The sequence below is a fragment of the Gekko japonicus genome, unplaced genomic scaffold, assembly GCF_001447785.1.
Source record: "Gekko japonicus isolate JY-2015 unplaced genomic scaffold, Gekko_japonicus_V1.1 scaffold1144, whole genome shotgun sequence".
Lineage (NCBI taxonomy): Eukaryota > Metazoa > Chordata > Lepidosauria > Squamata > Gekkonidae > Gekko > Gekko japonicus.
Genome location: NW_015163635.1, coordinates 110,127 through 131,020, shown reverse-complemented (window position 1 = coordinate 131,020; position 20,894 = coordinate 110,127). Strand labels below are relative to the sequence as shown.

The 20,894-nt window shown below is 40.8% G+C and overlaps 2 protein-coding genes across 12 annotated transcripts in view; one reads left to right on the top strand and one right to left on the bottom strand.

Moving 5' to 3' along the window:
• Nucleotides 1-14,790, top strand: part of ERAP1 (endoplasmic reticulum aminopeptidase 1) — a 45,553-nt gene extending 30,763 nt beyond the window's left edge. The window contains exons 15-20 of the mRNA XM_015407550.1: nucleotides 464-648; nucleotides 2,931-3,092; nucleotides 7,083-7,223; nucleotides 7,463-7,544; nucleotides 8,415-8,598; nucleotides 13,702-14,790. Of these exons, the coding sequence (XP_015263036.1) occupies nucleotides 464-648; nucleotides 2,931-3,092; nucleotides 7,083-7,223; nucleotides 7,463-7,544; nucleotides 8,415-8,564 (720 nt within the window). The 3' untranslated portion in view covers nucleotides 8,565-8,598; nucleotides 13,702-14,790. The remainder of the gene's footprint in view (nucleotides 1-463; nucleotides 649-2,930; nucleotides 3,093-7,082; nucleotides 7,224-7,462; nucleotides 7,545-8,414; nucleotides 8,599-13,701) is intronic.
• Nucleotides 11,341-20,894, bottom strand: part of CAST (calpastatin) — a 94,244-nt gene continuing 84,690 nt past the window's right edge. For all 11 annotated transcript variants that reach the window (XM_015407554.1, XM_015407560.1, XM_015407551.1 and 8 more), the window contains 7 exons: nucleotides 20,286-20,387; nucleotides 18,285-18,377; nucleotides 17,390-17,443; nucleotides 16,689-16,781; nucleotides 14,797-14,871; nucleotides 13,669-13,729; nucleotides 11,341-12,273 (listed from right to left, as the gene is read on the bottom strand). In XM_015407554.1, the coding sequence (XP_015263040.1) occupies nucleotides 13,679-13,729; nucleotides 14,797-14,871; nucleotides 16,689-16,781; nucleotides 17,390-17,443; nucleotides 18,285-18,377; nucleotides 20,286-20,387 (468 nt within the window). In that variant the 3' untranslated portion in view covers nucleotides 11,341-12,273; nucleotides 13,669-13,678. The remainder of the gene's footprint in view (nucleotides 12,274-13,668; nucleotides 13,730-14,796; nucleotides 14,872-16,688; nucleotides 16,782-17,389; nucleotides 17,444-18,284; nucleotides 18,378-20,285; nucleotides 20,388-20,894) is intronic.

Below are 20,894 nucleotides of genomic sequence, written 5' to 3'. Positions count from 1 at the left end.
GGAAATACTCTGACACTGAGCCATGGGCCCTCTTAGGCTCTGAACTAAAAATAGCCATGTAAACAAGTCTTTGCAAGCTTGGTTCCTGCATGGAGCTGCATTAAAGCTGTTACATCTGGTCTACCTGAATAACTCTGCTTCTAATGGTTAAAAAAGAAGCCTACTTTAGTATTACAATCCTATGCAGAGTTATAATCTTCTTAGCCCATTGACTTTAATAGGAGGCAGCAACTGCTTAGGGTTCAACTGTTAATTAACTGTTTCTCCATTGTGCTTCAGTCTGAATTTTAAAATGCCTGTTTCTTTGAATGATAGTTCATTCTTGTTGTCAGAGGAATTTAGCTGAGCAATTTTTGTTCACTTACACTTGAGTTTATTTAAATTGACGATTTTCCCCAGTTCATTTTTGACAACTCATTTAAAGGAATGATGTCTGACTTTTTTGTTTATAAAATTGTTCTAGGGATATTTAGTAAATCTCTTTAAAAACATAATTGACAAACAATCTTGGACCGACGAAGGCTCCATGGCTGAGCGAATACTTCGCAGTACCCTTCTCATATTTGCTTGTGTGCGCAAATACCAGCCATGTGTGGACAAAGCAACAGAGTATTTTATGAAGTGGAAGGACTCTGATGGAACTCTACAGTATGTGTTTCACTTTTATATAAAAACTATAGCACCTTGACTCCGTCAGGGCAAATAATGCAGTGTAAAGTTCAAGGCTGTGTGCAGCAGAGTTCATTCTACCAAGGGTGTCCCACTTCTTCCCCATGGAACAGCAGAAAAGAGAAGGGAAGCAGTCTTGTAATAATTAGCTGAAAGGTATGGGAGACACAAGAATCTTCATTCTTGCCATTCTTGCAACATACTGATATGTAAGGGGATATTTATTTGTGGGGGCTATGGGTAGACATTTCTGGGTATTGATGTCCAGAGTGTGTATGCATATATAAGTCGCTGGATATAGTGTAGAGCAGGGGTGTCAAACCTAATAGCCCACAGGCTGGCTCCTGCTCCTGCAGGGCTCATATCCAGCCCTTCAGCGATTGGCTCCCTCCTGCTTCTTTCTTCAGGGCTGCTGCTGCACTGCAGGTCGCTTTTGCCCAGCTCCCTCTGCTGCTTCCTGCTTCCTTCCAAGCCAAGCCTCCCTTCCCTCCCCAGGCTGAGGGCTCCTCCTTCAGGAGGAAGGGAGGGGGAGGCAAAGAGTGAGACAGAGCCCTGCCCCGGAAAGAGATCAAAGTCTCAGTCCTGTGGCTCCTTTAAGACCAGCAATGTTTTATTTCAGATATAAGCTTTCCTACACTTCTTCAGAGGGAGGGAGAAAGGATGGGTGGGTAGATGGATTTTTCTGCCAAGTACAATGCTCTGTTGTTTTATTTGAAACTTGATTCTCTCTCTCTCTCTCTTTCACACACACACACACACACACACACGTATGTGTGTTAAAAAGAAGGGTCACATTGGGATAAGGGGAAAGGAGAATTAAAAGGAAATTATTTTGGCTTATTCTGAAAAGTGTTATTATTTTTTTTAAAAAAGATTAGATTTCTATCCATTTGGGATTTTCTTTCAAAAAGACCCTGATTAGGAATTAGCCATCTACTTCCATTATTAAACCATGTAATCCAATGGAAGCCAATCCTAGTGTTCTAAGTATTTAAAAATACATTTATGGTTCCAGATGTTCAAGTTCAACATGTATCCCTTTCTCCCCTCCCACCTTGCTGGCTGCCTTTCTCCACTCCCCTTTTGCTTTCCTCACTAGTACTTGAGTGGATTTTGCCCAGTCTGAAATCAACACATTATTTCACTTGGAGGGATCCCCCTTTCCAGTTTAAACAGATGAGGGGTGGGGGGGGGGGAAGAAACCTAACAGTATAGCTTGCAAGCTTTATTATTGGAAAGGAGCAAGAGTCCAGTAGCACCTAACAAAATCTGTGGCAGGGCATGAGTGTCCATGAGTCATTGCTCACCTCTTCAGATACAGCTAGAATGTGACTCCATTGGTCCTTAACCTTGGAGAATGGAGTGATTTCAGAGGCCAAATGACAATAGCAGGCATGGGTAATGAGACAGGAAACTAGGTCTCAATTCAACCCTGAAGAATGCAGTAAGCTTCATTATCAGTTGCAGTTCAGCAGTCTCTTTCTAATCTCCCTTTGAAATTCCTTTGTAAGAGAACTGCTACTCTTAGGTCAGCACTGTCCTGGAAGGTTAAATGTTCCCCTGCTGGTTTTTGAATGTTGTGGTTTCTAATGTCAGATTTATGTCTATTTATTCTTTGCATCCTCCTGGACTGAATTCTCCTGGACCGAATTGAGATCTAGGTTTTCCTGTCTCATTACCAGTGCTGGTATCTCCATGCCTACTACCCCTCTGCATATCACACCTAATCCAATCACGCCTTCTGTTGCCATTCAGCATCTGAAAGTTTATATCTCCGCTACCTCATGTTATGTTTTATGGTACACATGGGCCCAGTCTGACAAAGTGACATTTATGTTAGATCTGGCCCTCATAACAAATGAGTTTGACACCTCTGGTGTAGAGGATCAGCATATACCATTTGATTATTTAAAATATTTATATGCCTGCCTGTCTCCTGAGCATCTCGGAACCCAAGGCAGAAGGCATGGTTCCTCCATCCTCAGTCAGGATGGATACAAAGACTGGAGGGGGCAGAGAGGAGGCCACCCATCCTCAACAGGAGCTGTTCACGCTGTCAAGAATCAGAAGATGTGTTGTAGAGTATGCTAATCCTTTTGTGAGTGCATTTCATAGCAGTATCAAGGTTACCACATTGGCTGCTGAGATCCTAACATGGACTAAAATTATGAGTGAATTTAATGTTGAAGCTTGCAGCTGGGTCTATAATAAAATGTGGATTACCTGTCAGAAAATAATTTGAGATCCAATTTTTTTTACAGTTTGCCCAATGATATTAAACTAGCAGTATATGCTGTTGGCGCACAGACTGATGAAGGCTGGGACTTCCTTTTTAGCAAATATCAGCTACCAAAGTTCAGCACTGAAAAAGGCCAGATTGAAATGGTCCTTTCCCTGAGTCACAATAAGGAAAAGCTTCAGTGGTGAGTATTCTTCAAATGGTGTTTAAGGTCATATTAAATAAGAGCTATTTTCCTTATCTGTATGGTGTATATCAACATAAAAAACCCCTAAGATCATGGCATCCAGCCCCATCACTCCTTGGCAAATAGAAGGGGAAGTCATGGAAACAGTGACAGAATTCACGTTCCTGGGATCCCAGATCACTGCAGACGGTGACTGCAGCCATGAAATTAAAAGACGCCTGCTCCTTGGGAGGAAAGCGATGGCAAACCTAGACAGCATAATAAAAAGTAGAGACATCATCCTACCAACAAAAATCCGTACTGTCAAAGCGATTGTATTCCCGGTAGTAATATATGGCTGCGAGAGTTCGACCATAAGGAAGGCCAAGTGCTGAAGAACAGATGCTTTCGAATTATGGTGCTGGAGAAGACTCTTGAGAGTCCCTTGGACTGCAAGGAGATCAAATCAGTCAATCCTAAAGGAAATCAACCCTGACAGATACTGAAGCTGAAGCACAAATACTTTGGCCAACAAATGAGAAGGGAGCACTCACTGGAGAAGACCCTGATGCTGGGAAAGATTGAAGGAAAAAGAAAAAGGGGACAGCAAAGGATGAGATGGTTAGACAGTGTTATCGAAGCAATGAACATGAAATTAAGTAAACTCTGGAGTACGACGGAAGACAGAAGGGCCTGGCGTGATGTGGTCCATGGGGTTGCGAAGAATTGGACTTGACTGTGCGACTGAACAAAAATGGTGTATCTTTGTTATGTCTGGTTTGCTATTTGGTTTTTTTTCTTAATAATTAAAAAATAAAACTGGAAAAAAGCTGTGGCCACACCAGTTTTCAGAACAGTTCACTGACAGAAGTAAAAAAAAATGCTTTTTAAAGTTGCAATGGAAGGAAGATTGTCTCATAATTTAAGATCAATGTATGCACCAATTGTACTTTTTATTCATATGCATTGGGTTCTCTGACCCCTGTTAGAGTCCTAGGCATTGTTTAATATGGTATCAGTTCCCCTGGTGTGTGTGTGTGTGTGGGGGGGAAATCAGATCTTTAGGAAATGCATGAGAACCAGGTGAGCAATGGCTGCTGATTTTCAGCTCCAAACCAGGTTTGGGGGGCATAGGGGACCCTGACTTGGCTATGTCCATTGGTCTTCCCCCCCCCACACACATGTCTTGACAGACTGGAGGCAGAGAGAAAGATTTGAACAACTGTTTTTTGTTTCTCTGATAAAACCTTTCCTGATTCCAGGTCCTCAGTCAGCTTCCCCAAGCCCTTCATTTTTTTCAGCGTAGCTGTTTCAGCACTTAAGGAGGTGTGGTGGGGGAAGGGGACAAGACTGCCTCGTTCAGATGTGCCACAGGCATTTTTAAATGCCTAAATTCTTATCTAAAATGGCACTGGTGGTCATGGGTCGTACATGAAGCTGCCTTATACTGAATCAGACCTTTGATCCATCAAAGCCAGTATTGGCTATGGAGACTGGCAGTGGCTCTCCAGGATCTCAGATCAAGGTCTTTCACATCACCTGTTGCCAGATCCTTTAACTGGAGATGCCTGGGACCTTCTGCATGCCAAGCAGATGCTTTACCACTGAGCCATAGACTCAAGGCCACCTAACATCTAGTTTAGCCCAAGGGCTTGTGTTCATGGAAACACATATTCCTCTTCCTCAAGCAGCACCTTATAGCCCACACTAAGCTGTTGTTGAGGGGAGCCTTGTGAACAAAATGTCATACAACAGCCAGGCTGCAACAGGAACAGAAATCAAGCAAACAATTCCACACAAGCAGCATATATTTGTTTATACCCCACTTTTCTCCCCAAAGGGACCCAAAGTAGCTTACAAAAGGGGGGGGGGGGACACACACCTATACAAATAAACCAGTAAACCGGCAAACAACAATTACATATTGGGCTAGGCCTGGATTCATTGGCTGGCTGAGGGGAAAACATGCTAAGAGCCAAGGGGGCAAGAACCCTTTGGCTTACACCCAAGGGCTCGTGCCTGTATCGATGCCCAAGCTTTATATAACCTAAAAAGAAGGGAAAAGCTTGGACTGCAAGAAGATCAAATCAGTCAATCCTAAAAGAAAACAACCCTGACTGTTCCCTGGAAGGCCAGATAATGAAACTGAAGCTCAAATACTTTGGCCACCAAATGAGAAGGGAGCACTCACTGGAGAAGACCCTGATGCTGGGAAAGATTGAAGGTCAAAGAAGACGGGGATGGCAAAGGATGAGATGGTTGGACAGTGTCATCGATGCAACGAACATGAAATTGAGCCAACCTCAGAGGATGGCGGAAGACAGGAGGGCCTGGCGTGATCTGGTCCATGGGGTCGCGAAGAGTCTGACTCGACTGTGCGACTGAACAACAACAATAATTGCTGGTGGGCAGTTTCATATAGGCTACAGAACTTGACAAACAAACAACAGAAACACTACTCTGAAAATTTAGCATAGGGTTTTTACAATGAAAAGCTGTATTGTCACACTGTAAACTACCGTGTTTCCCCGAAAATAAGACACTGTCTTATATTTATTTTTTCTCAAGAAGACACACTAGGGCTTATACCACAAATGCATAGAAATCCTGCTAGGGCTTATTTTTTGGGTAGGTCTTATTTTCGGGAAAACAGGGTACATCATTAAACTCACGCGTGTTTATGTCAGAGGGCCATATTTCTGTCTTCTGTCCCCGCTTTATGAGGAGGATTGAAGCCTTTTCCCATGGCAGATATTTTATTTACATTATTTATTTTTTGCTTTTCTCGCTTAGACTCAAGGCAGATTATACAGTGAGTCAATATAATCAACATTCAATAATACAATAGGATTAGGGTAGTAGAACCAATCAGAAATCTGAAAACAACTGAAACGAAGCATAGGTATCAACATGACCCATTAAATAATGTATATATACTATGTATATGCAAATTACATAGTAGGATCCTAGTTTTAGCATTGTTCAGTGTTCAGCTAAACACAATAGTATAGACCATAGTCCCTAATAATGTATCCAGGTAATTTGGTGAATCACTTAGTATAGTGCAATTCTGTTGCCTTCATAGAAAAGCCCTCTTGAACCACCCTGTGATGGACTGTCAAGGGTTAATGCCTAACAGAGTCTGGGAACGAGTGACAGGTGGTTCAAACGGAATTCTGTGGAGAGAGTCAATTAAGAAGTGACAGTTGGGAACTGACAGTTGAAGAAAGGACAGTTAAGCATTGACTAGACTGGGAAGGAGGCAAAAGGAGTGAGAGGATCAAAGAAGATCCCCATTCAAGCTGAAAAGGGAAACTACTTCTAGTTAAGAGAAGTAATCCCTGCCCAGTGAAAAGGGAGATAGCTCTTTAAAGAGGAGTGATCCCTGGTCTGTGTATATTGAAGGATTTGGGGAACTTGGTTGTATGTTTCTGCCCTCTAGACTATAAGAATCAGTGCAAGTCAGAAACCTATGCTTGAGAGTTTAAACAAAACCTGAAAAGAAAACCTCTATCCTCAAAGTTTTAAAAGACCTTTTTGAATACCAGAAACACTTACTAGTTGACAACAGATTATCTGGAGTTAGTGTGATTACAGAGTTACCTCAGTTTTATTATCAGTTCACTTCGTACATTGTACCCCAATTCCATCTGACCTTTTCTCCTCTAAGTTAAATAAAACATTTTGTTTATTTTGAACTTCAAAAGCCTTTCATGTGACACTTCAGAAGCTGAATATAAGAAGGTGATTTTGTCTGGGTGGGACAGCCATAAAAAAAGAGAGGAAAATATAGGGGCTGCTCAGCAAGAAAAAAGAAGAAGAAAGGGAAAATCCTGTGTATTAGGGAGGGAAAAGGGCAAGATCACCATAAGCCCAGATGGTTATATTACTTGGAAGGCTACTTGCTAGGAATGAGTGCAGTTTGGAAATGTGTGTGCCTCTGAACTACATTTGATTCTTCCAGATAACGTTGAAAGTAATGTAAATTTTGTTTGGTCACTTTTTTAGGATAATGGATCAAGCATTGCAAGGTGACATTATAAAGACTCAAAATCTTCCCCATATTGTTGTGGCTGTTGGAAGAAATCCTGATGGTTATCAATTGGCTTGGAAGTTCCTGAAGGAGAAATGGCCAAAACTTGTACAAAAGTAGGTGATAGTTTTAAATGTTGCCATTTTAGAGAGTAGCTGTGTTGGTCTGCAGTAGAACAGCTAGATTCACGTCCAGTAGCACCTTAGAGACTTTGGGATATTTGACTTTCAAAAGCCCGTACCTTGGAAATCTTGTTGGTCTCTAAAGTTTTACTGGACTTGGATTTAAATGTCATCGTTGCCTGCTTTTGGTTGAACAAAATCAGAAATTTACACATTTGTTACTGTTCTTGCAGGTTTGAACTCGGCTCACATTCCATTGCAAACATGATTATTGGAGTAACAAATAAGTATTCTACAAAGGCACAGCTTGAGGAGGTAAACATGTCTTGTACTGTCTGTTGCATAAAATCATACAGGACTGGGTTTTAGCACAGATAATACTTTTTGGTTTTGTCTGGCATTCCCTCACTAATTCTTATTGACTCTTCCTCCCATTCATGTCCATGTTTTGTTTGTAAATTACTGTTTGCCACTTTGAGGACCATAAATGGGGAGGGGAAGAAAGTGGCTTAAAACTTTAAAGAAATAATGAAGTACTGTTATAGATTTGTATATTGGTAGTAGATACCAGATGCTTATAATCTTAAAATTGCAGACATTAGGAAGCATGACTCTTCCTGCTTTGATCAGTGCTGTAATGTTGAGAAATAGTTAATTTTGACAAAAATTTAATGTCCACAAATTAGCAATGCGAACAGCACAAGGCAACAAGCTTTGTGAATGCAACTACTATAGTAAATCAAAAATTCTGGAAATCAGAGCCAGTGGAATTTGATTTCATGTATGGTGGCACTGTGACCATCTATACATTCCTCTAGGCAGCCCATTAAAAAAGGAAAGTTGTACTATCTTTGGGGTTCTTGGAAAACAGCCTGTCAAAATTATTTTCTGGTACCCCTTAAACAACTTTAACTTTTGTGTTTATGTTAAATTTGAAGCAGAAGGAAATAGTGTGCAGTTCATATAAAATTTGGGCCACAGCCACATTACATTTTCTTAACATTTCCATGACCAGGAAATCTCTCACAGGAAAGTAATGTGAATGCGAGATGTTTAGGGTATACTTTCCTACAGCCCATTTATCTTTAAAATCACACTGCAATAATAAGTGGTACAATAATTTATTTGCTTAAGTTTATAATCTCATAGCCATAAGGTTCTTGAAAATGAATTTTAATTCAACAGGTAAAAGACTTCTTCAGCTCTCTTGACAAGAAAAGCTCACAGCTTCGTTCTGTTGAACAAGCAATAGAAACTATTGAAGAAAATATCAAGTGGATGCATAAGAACCTTGGAAAAATACAGAAGTGGTTACAGATTAACAGCAAAGTGTGAAATTGTGTGAACCACCATTTCTGAAAAAATAATGGTAAGTTCCCAAACGAGAATGAAACACACAACCAACCACTTATTGTAACTCTTCGTGTGAATTCTGACAGCTGCATTTGTTAGTGCAAATGCTGACACTTACCCAGTGACAGAAAAGTAAATGGTGAGATCCATTTCTCAGAAGCAAGAAAACTGCCTCAGTGTCCTCTGCATATGGTACTGATGCACTTATAGCATTTGCCGATTTTTATACCCACACAAAAGTCATGCCAAGGCTTGTAATTTCGATAGCTTAGCATGAAACTTGAGAGCCAGTGTGATGTCACGGTCAAGGTACTGGACTGTGATCTGGGGAAGCCAGGTTCACTTCCCCACACTGCCATGGAAGCTTGCTTGGGTGATCATGGGCCAGGCACGCACACTCACACGGTGAGTTTTGATGACAGAACAGAGGTGAAGAGGACAATGTAAGCGGCTCTGCATCCCCACTGGAGAGAGAGGCACAGTATAAATAAGTAACTCTGAAGAGATTTATCGGTAGCCGGTACATAGAAATAATTTTGCGGGAACATAAATATAAGAACCATTTAATGATATGCTGTCAAAAGCTTTCATGGCTGGAGTTCATTAGTTCTTGTAGATTTTCTGGGCAGTATGGCCGTTGTGGTGTATTCGAAAAGGCTTACGTGAATCGCCGCATTAACTCTCCATGATAAGCTCGAGCCAGAGGAAGGCTCCTCCGAGCCAACTTGCTATTGGTCGCTCCAATCAGAACTGGACCAATTCCCTGCGAGGGAAGAACTCTCATTGGACATTATCCGCACAACCTCATTGGTTGTTTATTGTAAATAGGCGTGGCTACATTAGCCCGGGAATGTTTAAAAGGAGCCTAGCTCTGAATGTTAAACTGTTCTGGTTATGACTTCTTTCAAGCGCTTGTTTGTACCTACAATAAAGCTGATCACTTTTGTTGAAATCACTCTCCGGTTCTTTGTTAGCGGCGATCTAACAGCCGTGGTCTTGGCATTGTGAGGTACTACAATGCCAAGACCACGGCCATACAGCCCGGAAAATCTACAACAACTAACATTTAATGATAGCTTTGAAATGGACACTTTCTGGAAGAAGCACAAGATACAAATGGCAAGTATACCTGCTTGAGGATAAGTAGCATAAGTAATCTGCAGAGTGCATTCTTGATATTTTCAGTTAGAAAAAAGTCTGCTTCTGTTCTTCAGCTCAATAAATCTTCTGTGGGAGAAAATTAAGGGGAAATAATCAAAGCTGCTAGGCCCAAGCAGAAGAGAAATTGATCAAAGCCCACAAGTGACACAATATTTTATTTAAAATGAAGGGATCCTCAGGAATAATTCAAAGCAGGTTCCTGCAATATATGTTATAATGGATTGGATTCTACGAACCACAAGCCTTTCCCCAGAAGATCCTAGTACAGTCACCCCCTTCTACCATGTTCTGGTATTCTGGTATTGCCTTTCAGAGGGGGGATTGGGAATGCTGGAAAAATCTGCATCTGCATGGATCTTCCGCATGCAGTTCATAGGATCCAACTCATCTGTTTCCTTTGTCAACTTATTTCAGCTCTTCCTTCCACCCACTGCAATTCAGCCTGTTGTCATACACTGATTGTCAGCTTACTACACGCTATTCTTTGTATTATAAGGTGGAGGATTGTATTGCTCCCATAATGACTACCGCTTACATACTTCTAAAACCAGAATTTTAGACTACTACTACTATTTATCAGAGTGCATTACATTTGTTGTTATGGTTGACTTCACTACAGCTCTGTACAGCGGGTTACTACAGCTCCTGTTTTTACAGATGCAAATCCAAGGCTGTGAGGTACTGGTTGCTTTCCAGTGCTAGAAATGGTCTTACGGCCCTAAGGGTGGCAAAACTGAATTCCAGATTTCCTGTCCACAGGACCTAATTAGCTCCAGTAGTTCTCTTTACCTCTCACCGGATAAGATCCTTAGAGAACCTGAAAACAAATTTTCTCCAAGGATACCCCCCCCCCTTTAATTTGGTTTTGATTGCTAAATTAACATCTGTGGTTCAATTCAATTTTTAAATAGACTTTTCCCATATTCCATACATAAACCTTGATATTTAACGTAGTTGCAAAATGTTTACAAACTGTAGCAAGTATTCCTCAAAGCACTGTGAAATTCTACAATTATAAGTCGTTTAAAGATCCTAGTTCATTGTTTGTGTGCGCACAAAACCCAGGATTCAAACCAACAACTGTTCATACAGTGGCTTTGGATTGGGCTTTGTAACTTCTAGCTGATTGGAATAAAGGGGATGGGAATGATTTTTCTAAAATTGTATAAGATGTTGAAGCCATCAGTATTATATTCTTCAGAATGTATAGTTGAAAAATCCAAGATATTCATTACAGATACAAAGTAATACATTCTAAAAACTTTATTAGTGTAACACAATCTCAGTGCAGACTTTCAAATACAGTATAGCATGAGCATTGGAAATTGGCAAGGACAAATCAGAATTCTGTTTTTCCTCAGGATGAAAATAGTCCACTGAGAATATTGGCATAGAAATAAACAGCCGGTATGGTAGAAAAGAGCCATGCCTGAACACCCATTCAGTTCAAAAGGGTTTGCGTGGATAATCCCGTGGTAGACTGTGACCTTTGTATCTGTCAGTGGTGGTCTAGAAAACTAGTTAGTGGGGCAGACTTTGACCATTTTACCAACAAGTAGTACCTTGCTCTACAAATCAATGGGAAGATTTGCTGTTCAAAGTGCAAAAGCGTATCTGCTGTTAAAGCCATAGCCACTCTTACTGTAAATGTCATGGGGTGTGTATGTAAATTTGAACAAGCATTGCATCCAGAATGAACTCACAAAACACCTCCAAATTAGCTGTGCTATGAGCATACACATCAGGAAACAACTGCTGGGTCATCTGAATTCCTTAGGTGGGAGGAAGGAGACACTGGCTTGGCCCGTGCAGTTATGCCAATCAGAGAGTGAAACAGATACTGCAGAATTACAGCTCTTCTGTAGTACCACCATTCTTCTTTGATAATTCTGATACACTGTTAGTTTTCCCCCCCTGGAAGCTGTTAGCAGAGGCAGCAAAAGGATACCAAAGGCAGAGATACAAAATTTAAACTTAAAATACTAATGGTGCTGTTCATATTCAGTACTATATAGTTAGAAGCTGAGGATGAGAAACAGCTTCTGCTTTGCTCCCACTTTTAATTTTTGCATTTATCATTCACTCTTTACTAACTGCTCCCCCAAAGGAACATAACATCCAGACTTCATTCCAGCATGTTTAATGCGTCCATTAGACTAAAAAAAAAAAAAAAAGTTAGCACAGATTTGGTGAATTCTGCTGAGATTTACAGGCACTGTGTGTAGACTGTGTGCAAAACTGCAGACTTTTTTGCATTGCTATTCATAGGAAGTACATTTCTTACAAATATAAAGCATCCCTTCCCTCTCAGAACTGAAGAAAAATGACAAAATAAAGACAGTAAAATGACTAGAAAAAGTTAGTTTATCCATGAAAATAGCAAAATGTATGCCTGGCATGGCAAAATATCCAAATACCACAAATACCAAAACCACCCAGGAAATAATCTTGCTTCTGCAGAATAGCTTTTTGGTGTTCAAGTGCAGCTATCCACCATCAAAGTGAAGTTTTTGTACTAGTGATGGAAAGCCTGAAGAGAAGCAAAAAAAAGAGTATGCTATTAAATTAGGGCTTTTCCCATCTCATAAAACAGCGAATGTATCAGCTGAGAATAAGCAAACAGAAAGCACAGAGTTGATTTTCATATTGGTGGTTTGTAAAGCTCCCCCTGTACAGATACACATTCTTCCTTCCACATTTGCTTTTCCCAAGGAGTGGAAAGGAAAGCAGATCCTTCAACTCGTGTATAGGAAAGCAGTAAGAGCACCAAGAGCTGTCCCAATAAAGAGTTTCCTTGCTTGACCTCTAGGAGAAAAGTGCCCCCCCAGAAGTACAGACACAGAAAGAGAGACTTCTACAATGTAGCACCTCACAAGTGAACCATTTCCCATATTTGAGTGTGTGTATGTGCACATGCATAACTGCTCCTGCTGTTGGACATGAGCACCAAATGCACACTGGAGTTCCCTCAAGGAGCCAAGGATGCATTTTAAAGTTGTTAAATGTTCCAGTATACCAGCTTGTGAGGACCCTTGACCTGCTATATTTCCATTCATCCAATGCCGCCAAAGTAAATTTTCCCTTCAATGAAACTTGGGAATCCAGTGAGAAGAATGTGCATCTCCAGTATGAAAAGTGTATTTTCCTACATGTTTAGATTATGTTTTAAGTACCTGCATAGTTGAAAATGTTGAAAATTGCTCTGAACAAAGGGTAACAATCAGGGCAACAGTATTTAGGATTCCTCATCAATAATTTTGAAATGTTCATATATGTAAAGATCTCATAAGCTAAGCAGTAGCAGCCTCATCAATTGAGATACTGCAAATTCATCTCACAGCTGTGAAAAATGGTCTCTCCTTTAAAAAGTGAGAGTGTTTAAAAATGTTTGTTGTTCAGTCGCATAGTCGAGTCCGACTCTTCGTGACCCCATGGACCAGATCACACCAGGCCTTCCGGTCTTCCGCCGTCCTCTGAAGTTGGCTCAACTTCATGTTCGTTGCATCTATGACACTGTCTAACCATCTCATCCTTTGCCGTGCCCGTCGTCTTTGACCTTCAATCTTTCCCAGCATCAGGGTCTTCTCCAGTGAGTGCTCCCTTCTCATTTGGTGGCCAAAGTATTTGAGCTTCAATTTCATTATCTGGCCTTCCAGGGAACAGTCAGGGTTGATTTCTTTTAGGATTGACTGATTTGATCTTCTTGCAGTCCAAGGGACTCTCAAGAGTCTTCTCCAGCACCATAGTTCAAAAGAATCTATTCTTCGGCGCTCGGCCTTCCTTATAGTCCAACTCTCGCAGCCATACATGACTACTGGGAATACCATTGCTTTGACCATGCGGACTTTTGTTGTTTAAAATATCAATCCTTTAAAAAGCATTAATGTATAGTAAATGTGCACAAGGATAGCTTAAAAACTCTTACCCAGTGACATTTAACTTTTTTTTTGTTTTTCAGATTTTGCACTGGAAGACTGCTCCTTTGCCTTAAAAGAGAAAAACCACACCATTAATTGCAGTCAAACAAAGAACACTGGATAAATATCAGAAACAATAAATAGCCAGTCTATAAATTAAAATTTGAAATATGTACATTTATCAAGAACAATGGAATAGAGTTAAAAGTATGAGAGTTAGGGCTAATATACACATTATGCTATTCTCCCAATATTTTTCTTTTTACCCTAACTGCTCTTCTCCAGGCACTATTTCCCAATCTCCCTCAGCTGCTCTTAACCCAGAGGGGAAAACATTAGATGGGCCAAGTCACAGATCTGTCCTGTAGCATGTAGTTTGGCACTTAAAGCAAGTATATATGTATAGTAATCATGTTACAACTACAAAACAAAAGGTGGGTTGCTTTCACAGGTCAAATACCTAAAGACAGAGCTGCCATATCACCTGACATTTCCTCAAGTACATTACTTAAGAAGTAAACTGCATCTGTTAATCAGCAGTCTTGGAATTCCTTTGATCATTTGACTACAGATCTGATCAAGCACAGCCATCCTGATTTAACTTTTAGTAGGGTACATGTTTTTAAAAAGTATTTTGCACTGTTATAAGTTCTTGCTCAAAGCTGGTCAGAGCATGCAGCTTTTATCTACAAAGTAGTAACAAATATTGGGGTTAAAAATACTGCAGTGGAAGCTGGCACACAGAGGCTTGGGTATTTACATGGCCAACTTCCAAAAAGGCCACAAAACCTGTATTGCACTTTCTGGGTCCCAGATTCATGCTTCTATGGTACACTCAATATGATGTGTATATATCCTGTATCTGCTGGGTCAGAAAATACCCCTTATTCACTTATTCTTACACTTTCTCTTTTGTAACTGCTTTCCCTTTTCTCGGATCTTCACAATGTGCACAACAGCTGCACAAGCTGCTTATTTTATTAGTGACAGAGATGATGTCTAACGGGCCAGAATAGAGAATAAGTTCTGACAAACAGCAAGTGAAGAGATACTGGAAAAATATGCACATGTGCTATGACCCACGGCAGGTCTAATCTCAGTATAAATTTTGACACTGCTAATAATAAATGTCCAACCTTTTTGGAACCTTTAGGTTTCTTTTCATCCTTTGTAACTGATTTAGATGTGGCAGTATCTTTTGCTTTTTCACCCTGTACCCAAGAGAGAAAAATCTCTGTTCAAATTATTGAAAACACATCGGAGGCTGAAAGGATTTGGGAAAGAAATGGCAACTTTAATCCAGGAAAGCATAATCTACGCAAGGTTCACACTAAAAGGGAAAGATTCAGTGGGGTTTGGAATGCGGTGTAAATATTGTGGGAAAGCTACACAGGCAGCAGAAGGAAAATAAACCATATCCTAAAGGATTCTTATTTACAGTCTTGTGAATATTCACTTCTATAGATGAGCACATAGACTTTGTAATGGATGTATAAGTGTGGCAAAGAGGCAACCAGGTCCGCTTGTTTTTCCACTGTCCTCAGCCTTCTAAGATATTTTTTTGTTAAAGGGACTTTTGATCAATGGCAGGTTTTTGTATTCTTGAAGGGATTTCTTTGTAGTTTGCTTCTTTCCAGACAAGCCAGAGGTGAAACTTGACGACACTACCAGTTCACAATAGTGATGGCAAGACATGGGATTAAAATAATGGCCTGAAACATTTAATTTCCCCTCCCCACCTATCCTGCCTAATAAAGAGCTCTGGAGAACCTAAAAGTTTGCACACTGTTCTTGTTCATTTTGTCGGTCCTGATAATTACGTTGCTTCCAGTTTGGGATTTGCTGTGAACCAACATGACTACCTGCAACCTCTGTGAACAGTATGTTAATGCATATTCTGTTTTTGTGTGAAAATTCTCCATTCTAGAGGAACTGTCTGATTTACATTCTTAACCTAACATACATATATGGAAACAAGGTATGTTTCAGGTACTGAACCCGGGACCTTCTGCATGTCAAACAGATGCTCTAGCACTGGTCTACAGCTCCTTCCAAAACAAGTTTGCTATGAAGGAGTAGCATCATTTCTGTCCACACCAGACAGTTCCAGTGGGGTAGCTGTGTTAATCTATTGTAGCAAAACAAAACAAGTCCAGCGGCACCTTAAAGGCTAACATAATTTATTCTAGTATGAAGTAAAGCCCACCTTCACTGTGATTTATTGTAAAAAATACCAATCCCTAAATCTGTAAGAAGAAAAGCAGATAAATTAGGCAAAAACAAATGACTGAACAGGGAAGAAAGTGCCACAGAGGCTGAAACAGCAGATGGAGCCCTAAAGCAATTATATGAAGCCAGGAGAAATGTGGATGTTTTACCAGCTCAGTATTGATAGGGTTCTATCTGACACTCAGTTGACAAAACATCACAGAGGGGCAAACAGGAGACACTGAAAGGACCTGGATGATAAACATGTTGTAGTTTGCATGTTGCAATGCACAATATTTTCTTACAAATACAGTGCAATCCCATGCAGAGTTATTTCATTCTACCACCACTGAAATGATAGGGCACAAGAGGCTCTTCTATTAAGATGCCTTGCAGCAGAGAAAAGTACCACCATTAGCAGAAGTGGGATTCAAACCCAAAGTACTTCCACAAAGGAAAATCTTCACGACTCAGACACCATCCAGAAATTGTATCCTTCCTCAACATGCAAGTAAAATGGTGACCCAATTTATATATTTTTTAAAAAGCTTAAATTTTTTAATGATGTTTTAACCAAAACTCTTGTGCATCCTGCATCTATGAAGCGTTACAAGCAAATTCCGCTCACAGCAGTACAACAATATAAAACGGAACGCATGCTTGACAGTTGCATGCTCTCCTCCAGTGCTAGTAATGCATGTAAACCCTTTCTGTGTACCTTAACTTCAGCTGTGCAGACTGGGCGAAGTACAGTAATATCTCTAAAGCAGAACTTTCAACAGGGAAATAATTGTTTCAGATCTTAGGCAAAGATCCTCACCTTTGTTGGTGGCTGCTGAGATACAGGAGGTTTCCCACAACTATCAAAGTCTCCAGAAAGTGCATCAATAGCTGCTGAGTCATCAGCTGGCTTCTGCAATAAAATAACCAATTTTAAAAACAAAACATTCCCCTAAGGTTAAAACGAAAAGAAATTCCTGTGTTAAAAGCAGCTTCCCATTTTCCAGTTTAAAAAGAACTGAAATTTACAACAGAAATGCCACTGAATTAATGGGTCTAATCAGGCAGCAGCTTCATGTATTCCTAGAAATGTGCAAAACACATAAGATGGACATGAAACTTTTTGCATGCTCATCAGGCAGCTCCTACTATAACTGTGGAGGGGACGTACTCAGCAATAAAGTGCAAACAAAAGATCCCACATCCTTGAAGTTACAAGTCAAAGATGTCAAGTAGCAGGCGCTGGAAAAGACATTTATCTGCATGGGACTCTGGAGATCTGTTGCCAGTTAAAATAGACAATGCTGAGTCAGATGGGCCGGTGGTGTGACTGGAATAAGGCAGCCTCGCGCTAAGTCTTCATTTGCCACCACCCATAGAGGTAACTGATGAGGAGAACGGGAGTAGCACAGGATGAAATCATAAGGATTGGATGTGAACCCATTCATATTCTAAGCTACCATACCCCATGAACAACTGGAATTCGACACAGCACTCATTGTATAGCAATTTTTGTTTTACCTTTTGTTCTTTGGGTTTCTCGCCATCCTTGCCTGTTGGCTTCATAGGCTTGCCCTGAAAAATAAAAGGGGTGAAGAGGCAGCTGTGCACCATTAAAAAAATCCATAATTTTTTCTTTCAAACCTCCCCATATCTTGCTTACAATATAAAACCCTAATGTGTCAGTGGATGTCAAGCTCAGGCTTAACTTTCGTTTCCTTAAGTTCTGCTTTTCTTCCCCTTGCTTGTCATGTTGAATTCCTGGGGAGGGGGTTGTAAGAGTGCATGGGAGTAGACGCCATAATTATCCCTGAAGCTGTGCCCCAAGTGTTGGTTCCCATGAGACCGACCTTGGAGAATCTTTGTGCCTAGCCTAGGTTAGATAGGGCACCATATATCTGTCTGTGTTGCCAGAGAAACGCTAAAGGGTAGGTGTGACATGTGTAACTGTGGAATTTTACGCTTTTACCTATAACCTGTATGTTCCCATAGTTTTCTTCAGTCCTAACAAAAGTTCTTGAACCTACAACAAGCATATTTCTAATAAACATTTCACTGCCAAAAGTGTGTGTGGAGGGTGACTTAGCTGGGGACCTGACGGTGGATTGCATAACTTGTTGCTATTGAGCACCAACCTCTAAGCCCATTTAATTGACTTCCTGAAAACTGCCATTCTTACATTTCTCCATGTTAAAAACCACTTTAAAGTGGTTGGTTAAAAGTGAATTCACACAATTTCCAAAAGTGAGCAATGAAGCTAGAGAGATTTCCCCCCAGGGTTAAACAACTGCTGTGGTTTCTGTGGTGTCTGTGAACATAAAGGAAGGCATCAAATACTTTACAGGGGCCCAAACATAACTCTCACTAAATACACTCTTTAATATCAATGAGTTTGATGCAGAAAGCATATGCTCACCTTCTCATCTGAGTCCAGAAGATGCCTATATTCAGGAGGGATTGTATCATCTCTCTCCCCAAGTTTGTCTTTATGTTCAGATTTAGCCTTTTCCTATTAAAGTGACAATAACATTAGTAATTTTTCGAGACCAGTCAATGCAAACAGGGCTCATGCCCCCCCCCCCGGTAATGGAAGTACGAAATTATTTCACTGGTGCCACATGTATGAGTCTTATCATTGCTGTATTTTAGGGGTGTGCATTTGGATCTACCCGAGCCGAAAATACACCCCCAAAATATCAGTATTTTGGGGTATATCTTGACTTCCCAGGTGTATCCAGGTTTTCTTGAGAAAACTGGGGGGGAAATCCCAAGAAAGTCCAGGATATACTTGGGAATTACCGGTAGATCCGAAAACAGCAGAGAGGTGGGAGCTCTCAGCTGTTTGTCGGGCTTCTGTTGTTTAAAGGGACTGCAGAAGACAGCCCAAGGATCAGCTGTGCCAGGGGGAGCAGACTGTTCCTGCCAGCTCGGCTTTGGGCTGGCTTCTCCTGCAGCCCTTTCTAAACTGGGCTGGAGGAGAAGCCAGCCCCAGAAGCAGCTGTGCCACAGGGAGCAATCTGCTACCCATGGCACGCAGATCCTGGGGCCAACATCTGCAGTTTAAACTGTGCTGCAGGAGGAGCCAAGCCAGCCCCAAGATTGCGCTGTTTTTTTGTTTTTACTGGTATTTTTCTTCTTGGGTCTACTGGACCCCAAACCATTTGGGATTTCTGAAAAATCCTGGATCTGAATATCATACCAGTATTGTGATCTGGGATTTCAGGTCCAATAGACCCAAACCAAAAAATACCAATTAAAAAAAATTGCACACCCCTCCTATATTTATAGCAAATATTTAAAAAAACAAAACCAATGATTGCACCAAATGTTTAAAAATCTGAACAGAAATCATATTACAATTCGTGTTTCATGTGTAAGCTAAACACAGTTAAGTTTGTTGTGTAATTAAGAGTACTGAAAACAATGACCCCCCCTCCCCACTGTTAGCAGATTCTTGAGCACATTCCAAAGAATATTCAGTTTTGTAAAATTTCAGTTCTGCCTGCAGAAGTCACGGGGCTCAGCAGTGCTCTTAAAAATTAGAACTACTCATCTGCCCACCATACTTCTTCGCTGCTATATGACTATATTCCACATATGCAGAAACACATTTTTTTAAAGCAGTTGTCTATCACAGTTATATACTCAGAGGCCCCCTTCTCCTTATTAGTTAAGAAATGGGAGAAAGAGTCCTGCAGCCCGAGATGGCTTTCAACATAATCAGGAGGGTACAACCTCACAAAGCTGCTAAATCGTTTGCACAATAAGAGATACATAAAATATTGTGAAACACACTTTGGCACGATAAAAGAATTTTACATTTATACAGCAACATCAAGATGTATTTAGACAGCTAAACCTTTTTCAGGAAATAGGATTCTAAAATTAAAACACTTTGATGCTAAATATTTTGCAAATCTAACCATTTTGGGGGATTATAACCAATGTACAATTAGGATATTTAACTTTCAAAGTTGCAGTAAGTGTGAGGGGGAGTATGGTGAGGTTGTGATAGTAAAGGGTGTGGTGAACTCTGTGAGAAGGACCAGATAATCAGGCAGATCAGTGGCCCAAGAAGTCTCTTTCGAATGCTTCCTTACCCCCCACCTCACCCAGCTCTTTCAGCTTTCTATGCACACTTATAGGAATGTGCAGGCGAGCACTGTGCCTACACATGACCACATATGAAGCTGTCATATACAGAATCAGATCTTTGGTCCACCAAGGTCAGTATTGTCTACTCAGACTGGCAGCGGTTCTCTAGGGTCTCAGGCAGAGGTCTTTCACTACCGGCTGGTCCTTTTTAATTAGAGGTGCGGGTGATTGGGACTTTCTGCATGCCAAGCAGAGGCTCTTCCACTGAGCTGCAGGCCCTCCCCTAGTGAGGCAACAGTGCACAAAAAGGGTCTTTTCTCACCTTTACTTTATCCACAACTGGTTTATTTTCATCTGGGTCAGGTTCTCTTTGCCCCAGTGAGTCTGCCAGAAGATCTGCAGCATCATCAAGTTCTTTCCCACCCTTAAAAACAGAAGAAAAAACATGATCTCATATTTTTTGTTGTTGTTCAGTTGCACAGTCAAGTCCGACTCTTCACAACCCCATGGACCAGATCACGCCAGGCCCTCCTGTCTTCCGCCGTCCTCTGAAGTTGGCTCAATTTCATGTTCGTTGCATCTATGACACTGTCTAACCATCTCATCTATTGCCGTCCCCGTCTTCTTTGACCTTCAATCTCATATAGTGTATACATATTAAAGATTATAACAATTGCTAGATGCAATAACAGAACTTTGGAAGTTACTAAAATATGCATAACCAGGTGAAAAATCGAGGGGAGAGGACAGGAGGAAGCACAGCTGGATTCTGTAGCTGGATTCTGCTGTGAAGAAGGGACTACATCTTATCTCTGTTTTCTACAGAATAATAAATCAGGCTTGATTATTGCAAAACACTCTTAATTGAGAGAAGCCAGCAATGCTAGCCTCTCTGCCCTAACTGCAAAGCTCTGCTCTCAGTGTCACAGTT